At 56.5% G+C, this 13,343-nt stretch overlaps 1 protein-coding gene across 1 annotated transcript; it reads right to left on the reverse strand.

Annotated features, from left to right (window-relative positions):
- Nucleotides 1-8,630: 8,630 nt before the first annotated feature.
- On the reverse strand, nucleotides 8,631-10,052 carry CHC_T00003295001 (hypothetical protein). Its single transcript, XM_005714356.1, has 2 exons — nucleotides 9,804-10,052; nucleotides 8,631-9,704 (listed from the first exon to the last, which is right to left on the reverse strand). Exons 1-2 carry the CDS (start codon nucleotides 10,050-10,052, stop codon nucleotides 8,631-8,633), a joined length of 1,323 nt encoding a protein of 440 aa, XP_005714413.1.
- Between the last annotated feature and the right edge of the window lie 3,291 nt (nucleotides 10,053-13,343).

Genomic DNA, 13,343 nt, shown 5'->3' on the forward strand with positions numbered 1-13,343 from the left:
GATACCGTAGTAACCATTTGAGCTGATGCCAGTTTGCTTGTGTCGGTTGCTGGCTGTGACGTGTGAGCTGGTTGGTGGTATGATATGCGTCATATCGAGTGCTGTCGACGACATATCTCAGGTCTCCGAGGATGGAGCGATAGTGGCTGGCTAGGGTGGGGGAAATGGGTGCCGTCTCGTTCAGTGTTGTTTTGTTTGGTTTTTGCGGCGCGGGTGTGGTTTTGGGGTTGCATTCGGCCATGTTGTGCTTCTGGAGAATAGTTTCGATGGCCTGTTGTTGTGATACGTGTATGCTGCCTTGTGCATCTCGTCTGATCTGCCAACCGAGATACGTGGTTGGAAAACCGAGGTTCTTGATGGTGTACTTCTTCTGCAGCGTGGCCAGGAGGTCGTCGATTAGACGTTGGTTCGACGCGGTGACTAAAAAATCGTCCATGCTGACGGTGACGAGCAGCGTGCCGTCGGCCTTGGCGCTGGTGAACAGGCAGGGGTCACTGTCGCATTGGCGGTAGCCGTGCGATTTGAGGTGTTTTTGCAGTCCGGATGTGTAGCGGTGTCCTGCTGAGCGGCCTCCGTAGAGATTGCCGAGAAGCTGTCCCGCTTGGTGGGGATGTTTCATTGAGCCGTCAAATCGTGGGTGCTGGCGGACGTAGACGGGGAATTTTTGGTCGTGGGACTCATGGAGGTATGCTGCGGTGATGTCCATGTATTGTAAGGGCCATTGGTTTGCTGCTGCAATTGCGAGTAAGGTGCGTACAGATGTCTTTTCGGCCATGAATGTGGACGTTTTCTTTGGGTCGAAGTGCTGTCCTGCCTTCATGCGGTCACCTCGTATAGAGCAACGGGCTTTGCGTTTCGCGATTTTGCCGTCAGGTGTGCGCTTGTACCGGTATGTCATGGTTAATGGGATGAGCTTCACATTGGGCGGCACTTTTGTCGCTGGGATCCATTTGATAGTGCGCTGTTTGTCTAGGGTGTCTAGCTCGTCGTTGTGTGCTGCTGCCCATTGTTGGGCGTCCGGGTATTTGCGCGCTGCTTGTACGTGCCGGGGAGCGGTGGTGGTGGCGTCGATTTTGCTGGGCAGTGGGTTGTGTCTTGTTGGTGTGCGCGTGCCTTGGCGCTTTTTGTGTCGTGGGGTTGTGACATTGAAAGCTCGGCTGGACGTGTGCTTGGGGTCCTGGTGCCTGGCGTATGGTCGGAAGTCGATTGCCCTGATGATGCGGTATCGGGGGTTGTGTATAGTGAGGGTCATGACGTGGGTTTCCGATATGGGGTACATATATCTTGCGGGTTCGCTGCGCCCTTGTAGTTTGGTTTTGTGGGCGTGTATGGGGGCAGTGCCGATTTGCCCGAATGCGAAGATGCGGGTCATGTGGGCTGGGCGTCCGTGCCAGAGTGTCCATGGACTTTGTTGGGTGGCGCTATGCCGCATGATGTTGTATTTGAAGGCTACATCTCGTACTGCATCTTCCCAGAATTTTGGTGGGAGATCGGCGTGGTGTAACGCGGCGCGCGCATTTGTGAAGAGCGTCTTATTGATCCTCTCTGCTATGGAGTTCTCTTGTGGTTGATGGGGCGTGTTTGTGATGTGCTGTATGCCGTGCGAACTGTACGTGGCCTTGGCATGTGACGATGTGAATTCCTTGGCGTTGTCCGTTCTGTATGCGATCGGGAGTTTGTTTTGTATGGCTAGGGTTTTGAATAGTTGGGGAATTATTGTGTTGACCTCCTGTCGGCGTCGTAGGTAGTATGTGACGAGATACCGACTCGCTGTGTCAATGCATGTGAAGATGTGTTCGTTTCCATGGGTCGAGGGTGGGGAGATTGGGCCGCAGGTGTCCGAGCTGAGCTGTTCCGCTATCTGCTGGGAGTGGTGTGCGAGCTGGTGTGGTTGGGGTTGTTGCCTAGCGTGTGCGCACGAGGAGCAACTGATGGGGGGCGGCGCGCCTTGGAGGCTTGGCGGAAGGTTGGGAATGGTTCGTTCTTTTGCCATGCGCTGTAGCGCTTTGGGGGGCGCGTGGTTGAGTGCTAGATGCCAGTCATATGCTCTGGCTGTGTTGTGCGTGATCTGTTTGGGTGTGTAGGGGTTGGCCGTGTGGAAGTGTTGGATGTTGGGTGCCCGTCTTTTTGCCGTACTGGTGTTGGGGAGTAGGCGGGGGTTTGTTGTGTTGACGTTGTCTGTGGTGGGGTTTGTGGTGTTTCGCTGTGTTGGGGGGGCGTGCGTGCGAGGGGGGTGCTTGGATGGTGCTCGGGGTCGGGTGCGAGCTCCTTTAGCTGTGTGTGCTTTGGTTCTTTTGCGGGGGGTCCAGGCGTATGCCTGGAGTATGTTGTGCCAGGGGGCTGTGCCGATTACTGTGTTGTCACGGTCTCGTATGCATGCTTGTTGGTGATTGAACGTGACCGTGCAGTTTAGTGACGTGAGAGAGTGTACGGATACTAGCGTATACGGTATTTGGGGGCTGTGGACCGCTCGGAGGCGTATTCGGTGTCCTCTATTCGTATAAGTCTGTATTGTGCCGGCGTGCGTGCATGGTGTGGAGTGGTTAGTGGCTGTGATTGATTTGGTGGGGCGAGGTAATCGCCTCATGCGTGGGAACGGTCGGGAGGTGTGGGTGGGGTGTGCCGCTGAGTCGAGTATGAACATACCCTCTGCTGAGTATGTTTCGTTGTCGTCTGATTCGGGGTCGACGGTTTCCTGGTCTGGTTGTGTCAGGAAAGGTGGTTCCTGTACAACTCGGGCTTTGGGCAATGCTTTCTTGCGCGAGGCCTTCTGGTGTCGCGGGTGTGTCGGATCGCGGCAGTCGGCGTCGGTGTGCTGCGGGCGCCGGAAACCTTTGGAGATGTGGTGTCGACAGGCGTTGGGGTGGTATGTCATGTGGTGGCGTGTGATGTGCCTTGGTGCGCGTTGTCGCGGTGTGCGAGTGTATTCGGGTTGTGCTGGTGTTGCTGATTGCCAAGGGTTGCTTGGTTGGATGGCTAGGCGATAGTTGTCGATCCTGTTGTACTTGTGCACGAAGTCTTTGATGCTCTTCGGTTGGAGGGAGAGCAGCTGGAGACCTATTTGTGCTGTGTTGGGGTTCTTTTTCAGGCCGTCTATCATGTAGTCCACTGTGGTGGATTGGTTGGCTATATCGGGGAAACGGGCGGCTATCATTTGTGCTCTGATAGCTTCGTGGCGTTTGACGTATTCGTATACAGTCTGCCCTTCCTCGATTTGGCATTGCTCGGCCAGTTGCTTGAGATAAATGTGGTCGCTGGCATTTGTGGTGTCAAGGTGAACTGTGAGTTTTTGAAGGATGTCGTACGGGGTGGGTTGTTCGTCGGGCATTAGCAACAGGTCGAGGATGTCTGCGGGGATAGTCGCTATCATCTTGCCGATAAGCGTGTGTTTCGCTATCGTGTGTGTGTGTACGTCTTGCTCATTGTCGGGGGTGGGCGGGTTGCCTTCTAGGTGATCAATGGCGTCGTGTGTGTATGCGGCTGATCGGAGTGCGATGAGCCAGGGACCGTAATTCGACGGTTCGAGTTTGGGGATGTCACGGCGGTCCATGATGATGGGATTGGAGTGGGCGCGTGGGGCGCGTGGGTTTTGCGGTGGTATGTAGAGGAGGTCTGCGGGAGGCAGTGGGGGGGTTGATGAGGATTCGGGACGGGGCTGCCTTGTGTTGGGCGTTTCCGTTCCGGCTTGCTTGTGCACTGGGGGTTGGCTGCGGCGGGTGCGTGCCGGTCCTGCGTGCTTGGGGTAAGCGCGATCCAGTTTGTTATTCGATGTTCGGAGTGTTGCGTAGTGAAGCGAAGCGGGCCATAACCTGATAAATCGTAATCCTCATGGTTCGGTCTTTACTCGTCGTCGCCGTCTCGTGGGTCTAAATACCGCGTGTGACAGACTGTAATGCGGACAGTCTGTCCTTGCGGTCCGTCACTTCGATCGCAGTTTCGTACAAAAGTTTCGCTTGTCTCTAGCGTCACAACCCACCCCTCGTACCCCTAGCGCAAAATATTCTGAGGTTAATCATGGCCTGTGTGCTTGAATTCTCATCCTGACTTCCCGCATAATAGAGGGTTTAAACAAGCACATTTCTGATTTTCTCTTTCTCGCACTAGTAAACCGAGAAGCCCACTGTCCGGCAATAGCCAGCACAATCCGAAGTCCTTCTCTTGAAAACAACGTCGCGTATTCGCTTATCGTGCGTTCCAATAAAGCCTTTCTAACAAGATCATACGTCATGAAGTCACACTCGGTCAGCTCTCCTTCATAGAAAAAGGCTTCCCTACCAACACCATTGCCTTTTGCTTCCCTCCACTTCACATCCCCGCCACTTCCAACGCACAAGCCCGAAAAATTGGCAACCGTGTCCAACTGATTCCATTTCCGGGAACAAACAATTTGGCATCAAAGGCTTTGATCGTTTGCGCTGCTTGTATCAAGTTCAATGTCCTCGCCACATACATCATTGTTGATCCCAAATCCGACAGAATTCTCACACGTCTGAACCGAGCGTAAATTTCATTCCTCTCCAGTGCCGCTACGTTGAGCAAAAAAGTGGCCCTCCCGAAATGTTCATGTCAATCAGATTCTCCGCCCTACCAATCAAGTCCTCGATTTCTTCAGTCTGGTTAGACATCGCTGTGCCACTTTCCACAACCCTCGTGCCTCCCGTAAGCAGTGGTTCTCTCACAGTGAGACACCCATCACGGAGACTCACGCATTGCTTCTGCATAACCGACAGAGCATCTCTTTCCCACGATACGGTCAACAGTATAAGGCAACTTCTTGTCTCTCCCAGAAAGGGTCACAGGCCCCAGTGTCAAGGCAGACTGCTCCAGAAGTCTCCCACTCTCAACTGCAAGTTTGCAAAGTTTCTTTCGGAACGGTTTCCATCCCGGCCACAAAATCATGCGCACTCCCTCTTATCGCTGAATCCAGAATCCGCAAACCCGAGTCTATTGCGAGTCTCAACGTACGGAATTCCACTCCTTCCATGATAGCTCCGCAGACAGACCCACAACTTTCTCCCACATTGTTTTCCTTTCTCCACTTTTAAACAAAACAGGTCTCCAAGCCCTGGCCTGTGCATCTTCCTTTCCTTGCACTCATCTTCCAAGTTTTGTTCGCGAGCTCAATCAGCTCCCCGATCTTCTTCACCATTCGGGTCTCACTCGACACCAAATGAAAGCACCGTTCCTGCAGCGGGAACGCACTCAGACTGACGATGCTTCTCCCCTCCACAATTTCCCCAAGGAAGTTCTCCCTGATCCCCAGCTGCTCCTGCAGATTATCCAGTGCAAAATCATTGTGCGGCAACGGCTCGAACTCTCTTTCCTCCAGCTTGGTGTTCTGGGCCTCCGTTTTTGACATGTCAACGTTATGCATAACGTCACCCCCCATGTTCACCAAGATCGCCAGCCACTCCACTCTCTCGATATGAAACCCCTCCATTTCTTTCACCAATGAAACCTGCATCTCCTGCATGATCCCCGATAGATTCAGAGCGTACGACCTGTACCCGTTTTCAGCTGACTCCATCATATTTACCTGTCTTGCGTCAAACGGAAAACCCCAGCCTGACCCGGCCACCCCTCGCAATACTTCTGTCTTCGACACATCTGAGTCTTCACCCGTCAGTAGGCAACTTCCCAGTCACAGCACTAATCCAGCCATGGCTAACACTCGGCTTACAGCGTAGTCCCGTTGATTCTCGTACTGCTGCATATTGTTCAAACCTGACAAATCTTCGTCCTCTTTTGCGGCAACTCGAAACTCCTTCACCCACCCTCCCAGCCCTTGCGCAGCAAACGCTACAGACCACCGCAGGCAACCCTCCTCTGGTTTGTAAGACACCTGACGCGCTTTCGGCACACTCTCTCCCCCAAAGCATTGCCGCAACACCGTATGATACACGTATCGGATTGTTATGGACAGTACACGCACCAGTATCATTGTGCCCTGGAGAAAAATGTCGCCTTGCCATGAGAGTATGTGGTGATATCCATGTTCTCGATGTGCAGGTGACAACGGGAATTTCCACGAAAAAGGCGATTCTCGATGAGTTTGTCGCTGACTAACAGCTCATCCGCCATCTCATCCTCAGACAGGACCTCCGTTTCACAATGTCCTTCGTTCTTGGCCTTTCCTCGCCTGCGCTTCTCTTTGCTCTCTTCGGCATCCAGAAGCTTTTTAACTTTCACTTGGAAGCTCACGCCACAAACACACGAAGCTGCCACAAGCCCTACGCTGTCCGCAAGAAGTGCAGCAGCGCAAGTAGCAATGCGACAATCGCCGTGAACACTTCCTTGGTATCGTTCTCAGTTTGAATCGAAATTTAAAGTACGATGTAAATAGCTGGGACACTGGTGTTGGCCAGGTCGAAGTATCCTGCGACGCGTACGTTGTGTGCCTTGCGCCAAGACGGTTAGATAAAGTTGCAAGCGTTCCAGGCCGTCCAGGGCAGGCAGACCGCGCAATAAGCGAACAGGACGATGAAAACGTTGTCTGCGAGATGGCCCAGCACCAAAAGTTTCGGGACAGTTTTCGTCGTACTGTTTGCTTATATCGCGGCATTCCTGTCGTGGATCGACTTGAACGCTGGCGACTTTATCTCACCGTCGTGGCGCGAAGGCTAAGACGTTGTCTGCGAGATGGACCAGCATCATTGTTCAGGATGGCGAAAAAGGAAATGATCTGGTGTTAAGGAGTACATTTTCGAAAAGTCGCGGGTTGTATTTGGCTTTTGCCGTCACTCTTAAGAGCGACCGTAATAGCCAAATGTTTTCACAGCAATTACTGTGAAAACAGTCGATTTTGTTTGGTAGGCAAGGGGTGAAATGCTTTTTGATAGCGGAAGAGGAGGGAGGCAGGTGCGAGGACGCCGCCGTACGGTATACATAGTTTTGGTGTCGTTCGTTCGTGTCGGTGCACGACATACCGCAAATGTTGAGCTCGTGCTCTTGCCTTGATTTCGCGAAAGCCAACAGTCCAATGCAACGGCTCCATGATCGCCGCCATCGCTCGATGGTTGGCTGATGACGATTTAGGGTGTGTACCATTGTAGAATTAATGATTAATCACTATTCTAGCGACGACGGCGCAGCGGAGCGGCCGCGCAGCGGAGCGGCCGCGCACCAGCAATATGGGAAATCCATAGATCGAGTGCGGAGAAGTGCCGGGTATGGGTGTGGGAAGGGAAGCGGTAGGGCGTTTGGCCCGGACAGTGGGGGCAGGATTTGGGGGTCTCACTGTGTTAGGTAGTGCGTGGCCGCGAGGCCCGCTCGTGCTGGGTCATGGCTGCCACGAGGCCGGTGAGAGGGGGGAAGCTTGGCTGAGAAAGATAAAGGACGCTTGCGGAGAATATTTGGGGGTGACGGAGAGGCTGGAAAGGCCATCGGGGTCGGAGCTGGTGGTGGGCGGTTTGGGAAGGCGGCTGGGGAGGCGGGAGGGCTCTTTCCAGAGGGGCGGTGCATAGGGGACGGGGAGACTGTAGGACGATCAGAAGGCGCGATAGGAGAGGGAGGGCGCGCTTCGACTGGAGGAGGTGTCTGGGTCGTCAAGGGCTGAGGGCGTATCGCGGCAGCAGGGTCCTTAGACTCAGCTGCTTGAATCGAGAATGCGGAAGCAGGGCGGCGAGGTGCGCCCTGTCGTACGTCATGGGCATCATTTGGGAGCGCTGCGGCAGCAGAGGTTGGCAAAGCATTGTTGAGCGGGGTTGCGACGGGAACATTAGGGGGTGCGCGTGCGAGGCGTTGTGTAATGGTGTGGGCGTGAGTCTGCAGGGTCATAGCCAGAGCGACGCGGACTGGCATGGGCACCGCAGTAGGGGTGCGACGGTTGAGGAGGCGGCGAGATTCGCGGGTGAGGCGACACGCGACGCCGGCGGCGGCAGACGGATCGATTTCGCATGCTGCGTCAGAGATGGGGGCAGTTTGGATGGTGAGGTCCTCGTAGATGAGCTTAGCGTGAGCGAAGAGTCGGGCAATGGCAGGGGTGGCTGCAGCGAGGAAGTAGACATATGTCCAGCGAGCGACGTCAGGGATGAGGACATGGGGGGGAAGCATGACTTCAGCAAGCTACGCACCTCGTCGAAGTGCGGATTGCGCCGCTTCGAAGGACGGGAACGCGGCGGACTGAGAATCTGGGGCGAAGGCATACGCTGTGACAGCGGGAGGCGGAGCTACGGGCTCTCCAGTGCGGGGATCCAGGCGGACCGGGTTGCCCAGGGGCGCGGGGGCGGGGGGACCTGGGCGGGGATGACTTGGGCGGGTTGAGCAGGGCGAGGAGACGAGGGCAGAGTCGCGCGCGAAGGCTAAGGCGGAGTCGCGCGCGTATGCGCGGACGGTGTCGCGCGCGAGTTGTCAAGGCTGCCCTCGCTCGCGTTACCTACAGTATGTCGAACGCGCATGGCGTGGCCGTTGTCGCCAGCAGCGGGTGCGGCGGCGGAGGAGACGCTGGGGTTGCCTTCTTCCTCGTCATTCAAGAAGGCTACAGTATAAGACCTTGTGGTGATTTTAGTAGTTGCGGACAAGTGGGCTCCGTGCGCGCTTTGCGCGCCGAGCCAAGAAAGCGTGGAGGAACACTATTTGGGAAGGGTGGCAATGAAAAGATGTAAAGACAATGGCGTTTACTTTTTTTAGAACTACTGAAGGACCTCGGGGTACACTATGTTTCGCGTTGTTTCATTGGACTCTCGAGTGAGGACAGTGACGTTCCCTGGGTGAGTAGTCCTTGATAGTGCGACGTAGAGTTGACCGTGCGAGAAGCAGTGATCTCGTAAGTCGAGACCAATGCGGCCACCGAAGGATTGGCCTTGCGCTTTGTTCGTTGTAAGGGCGAAGCACGTGCGAATGGATAACTGCGTTCGGGTGAAGCCAGGGATGGGAAAGTTGTCGTCTCCTGGTCCGCAGGGCATTCGAGGAAGACACAGTCTGTTGCCTTGGTGTGACCGGGTAGTAACGCGTAGAAAGAGCAGTTTGTTGGTCATGTTCTCGATGACATATCGTGCGCCGTTGACGTGACCGGTAGCGGGATCGAGATTGCGCAGAAGCATGACGATGAAGCCTTTCTTGAGCTTGGGCTTGTGGTCTGGTAGAGCAGATCCGGCGGTCAAGGTGTTGAGCATTTCTGTGGGATAGATTAGTGCGTTGGTGTCTTCGTTCTCGACCTTGTCTGCGCTCAAATACGTTCGACACGGTCCCGGAATCATGTTGCCGATGACCTCGTTGACTTCCTCGAGCAGCCTGTTCTTTGTGGTGAGTATAACGCGCTTAGTGAGCCAGGCAGGGTCGGCGTGATTGTCTCGAATTCCTTGGAAGACCTTGATGCATAAATTGCGGATGGTATACTCGAACGCAATGGACTGTGGTAGTGAGATCCATTCCGGGCGCTGTTCTCCGTTAAGTCTGCCTTCCCCAACGCTGAGGAGGAACTCTGGAAAGTTGAGAGCCTCCACATCTGCTGCAGGGTCCGCTCGGAGAGCAGCAAGGCACATGTTCTCGGTAAGGCGCAGGAATCGGCGCTCTCGATACAGCGGGGAAGCCTTGACGCACGCGCTCACGATTTGACCTCGGGACCCGCCCGGAACGACGGGAAGGATTTGTCTAAAGTCTCCAGCGAGCACGAGGAACTTTCCTCCGAAGGGCCGGTCGGTTTGCATCAAGTCGCGAGGGGAGCGATCGACAGTATCAATGCAATGTCGATGGCACATGACGATCTCGTCCCATATGATGAGATCGACTTGTTGCAGTGTACGGCCAGTGTCGGAGTTTGCGGAGAAGCTGCACGTGATTTCGGCAGATATAGGAATGGGAACCTTGAACACGGAATGAGCGGTGCGTCCACCGTCGAGCAACAAAGCACCAATAGCAGACGTAGCGACAGCGATGACTTGCTTACGGCGCGTACGAAGGAAGTCTTGAATGGCGCTGAGCACGAATGTTTTGCCTGTTCCGCCAGGAGCATCGAGGAAGAAGAGACGACCACTTCGTGTCGGCATAGAAGGTCCCGCCACGGCGCTTGAGGATCCTTGAAGCAATGCAGAGACGGATACGCCTGGACGCATGGAGCCCACTATTTCGTCAAAGGCATGGCGTAGATTTGTGTTAAACAGCGGCAACGACGTCTGTAGTCGCTCTTCCCACTGCTGCGCTTTTGCTTCGGGGGTCTCGATCTCGTTTTGCTGTTCCAAAGCGGGAAGGATGTCATCGGGCAGTGGGAGTCCGAAGTTTGCGAGCGTCCAGTCGGAACGCACGGTCTGCAGGGCCTCCTGTACCTCTCGAAGCACGTAAGATGTGGCGTGGTGATCATCGCGAAGCTGCTGTCTTCAAATGAGTTGTCCGCGTGCACGATTGCGAATATCGGTGAGAAACATGCTCAGGTGGTCGTTCCACAGCGGGAGAGGGTCCGAAGGCTGGCAGTGAGCCAGAATCGTAGCAAACAGATGAGAAAGAGGAACGAAGCTTGACCGGAATGAATCCCTCTTGCAAGGCTCTTCCCGCCGGGGTCGCTAAGTACGCGCGCTCCCTTTTCCCTCAGTGCGGTGGTTAGGTTTCCCAAGCCCTAACGGCACCTACACTGGGTCTTCTTGCAGCCTATATAGTTTGACGGAGGCTGCGTTTGATCTTCGTCGTCGACGTTGAAAACAACGTCAGTCCGACGTCCGCAGATTGCTCTGCGGAGACCGTTGTTCCGAGCCCGATACTACAACACCAAGAAATGGTGCGCTATCGGATTAGGCTTCCTGCACAGCGGCAGACTACCACGCTTTACTAAAAGCAAAGCGCAATAGCACCTAGGGACTATCCGGATGCCGTCAAGCAATCCGTCACCACGCTACCAGGGAACCGTCACGTGGTGAAAATTTGCTGAAGGTTATTGAACTCGAAAGCCGGTACTGTGCTGCCGACGTGCCGCTATGTAAAAACGTTTCTATTCGTGCGCGCTTTCGCCTCACCGCCACTTGTCACCAGGGGCGCCGCCACGTGTCGCCACTTATCACCGGCACGCTACTGTAGTGCCGCATTGGTGTAACAGTTCGAAATTCAAAGTAAAATTAATTTTACCGCCACGTGTCCCCGTGGCGGCCAGGCCGCCCCGCACGTGGCCACCACTTGTCACCGCGGCGCCGCCCCCGTGCGCCAATGGCAACGCGGGAGCGCAAGGACATACAGACAGACACACAGACACGGATTTTATTAGTTGTGGACAAGTGGGCTCCGTGCGCGCTTCGCGCGCCGAGCCAAATCCCTTCTTTCTCCGCTACTCGCCCCGCACCTCCCGCTCCGCCTTCCCTTCGTCTCTGGTCCACCATCGTTGCCGGCGTTCCCCGCCCCGCTGCTCCCCCGTCCTCTTCGCTACTGCTCTCGTCCTCTCTCCGGTCTTCGTCGCCCCTTTCCCCCTCGTCCTGCCACGCGTACCGCCCCTCCGTGCTTACTCTGGCTGCAGGTCGCGCTGCTCTCGCCACACTCGCCTCAGTCCTGCTCGCCACCCTTGCCCAGGCCGTTACCCTGGTCGCTACGGTTGGCACTCCCGTCCGCCTCAACCTCCGTACCGGCGAACCCGTGGCCCCCCGCCCACACTGCCCCCTCCCTCTCCCCGCTTCTGCTCTCGACTGTTTCGCCGCCGCCCGCGTTGCCTGCCGCCTACGCCGCGAGGCGCTTCGCTTCCTCAATCCCCGCACTCCCACTTCCGTGCCCCTACCCTTTCGTTATTCTATGGCTCTCACGCTCTAGGCACACGCCCGCGCAATCACACCTCACCCGCCGCCCCGCCCTACTCCACCCGGCCCTTCTACTCGTGCGGCTCGCCCCGCTCCCTCCCGCCCTGCGGCGGCCTTGCCCTCTCCGTCGCCGGCCTCCGCCCCTGCTGCTGCTCTTGCCGCCCCCAAGTAACCGTCGCCTCACGTGCCCGGGCTTGCACCCCCACCTCGCCTTCCGCTCCACCCATTTCGCCGCCTGTGCACCTCCCGCTCGGCTTCCTGCTCCGACCTTTGCAGTTACTCCTCCCGGCGTCCCCACCCTTGCTGCTGCTGCCGCTGCCCCTGCTTCGTCGCGTGCGCTCTCAGCGACTCTCCCGCCCTCCGCTCTCCTGGTTCCCCTCCCCTCCTGCCTCCTTTGACCGCCCTACGATCCCTCCTCCCCTTATGATGCGCTTCCCCCATCCCCCGCCTGCCCGCCTTTTCTTGATCAAGCCGATCACAGCCACCTTCCCCTCTGCACGCCGTTTCCGTAGGCCCTCCTTCTCGTCCGTCGCGGTGCCGCTCCCGCACCCACAGTCATCGCAGTTAGTCAATCTTCCCTCTCGTACGCTGCGAACCCCGCGGAAGGAGCACTGCGCGACCGCCTGGGCGTCAATTTCCGGCCCCCCCTCACCCGCGCGCGTCTTCTTGCGCTGCCGGCTGCGACACCTGCCCGCCTCGCAGCGACGGTCTTCGGCGTTCCTCGCCCCTGCCCCTCGCGCCGGCGCTCGCCGCCACCCCCTTCTCCCCCGGGCGCGGTCCGGCCCCTTCCGCCCGCTCTCCGCACCCACCTCTCGGGCCTCGTCAGCGGCCTCTGCCTTCACCCACCGTACGCGACCCTAGCAACAGCGTGGCCATGCGGGCCCCCTCGCCCCCCGCCAGTGACACACCCTTTCCCCTCGCCGCTGCCGCCTCTGAGGTCATGCGGAATTTTTAAATGACCCACGTAATTTCTGCCCATCCCGTAGCCGCCACGTGTCCTTGGTGGCCGCTTGGCCTGCGGCCAGGCCGCCCCGCAGCCCCCCACCACTTGCCACCGCCACGGGGACACGTGCAAAATTTGTTTTCCCGCGAAAAGGCACATCGGAAAAATTGAAAATATTAGGCGCACCAATCAGCACGGCGGCTTCTACAGAGCGCACCAATGGCAACGCGGCAGCCTGGCCTGCGGCCAGGCCGCCCCGCACGTGGCCGCCACTTGTCGCCGCAGCGCCCCCGTGCGCCAATGAGAACCCGTGCGGGAGCGCACGAACACACATACACAAACACACAGACAGACAGACACGGATTTTAGTATACGCGGGGATGGACGGACCCTGTCGCAATTGTTTTGATTGAGATGAGAGGGAATCTGTAAACGGATTCCATCGATTCCAACCTTTCTATTGCACCTATAAGATAGCCATAAATGAGTATTTTTATAATTGTTTCCCAAACGTGCCAGTTCATCTGTTCAATATTTGGGGACCCGAACTTGTACTACAGTATATCCACGGCCCACTGAGATTTTTGACACTGGATGTACTTGCCAATCAACAGGGCAGGATCTCAAAAAATCAAAATCACAGCCCAAAAAATTGGTGTGTGGCATGGAGACTTCGAAGCTTGTCGCGTTGG

This window comes from Chondrus crispus, genomic scaffold, assembly GCF_000350225.1.
Source record: "Chondrus crispus Stackhouse genomic scaffold, scaffold_184, whole genome shotgun sequence".
Lineage (NCBI taxonomy): Eukaryota > Rhodophyta > Florideophyceae > Gigartinales > Gigartinaceae > Chondrus > Chondrus crispus.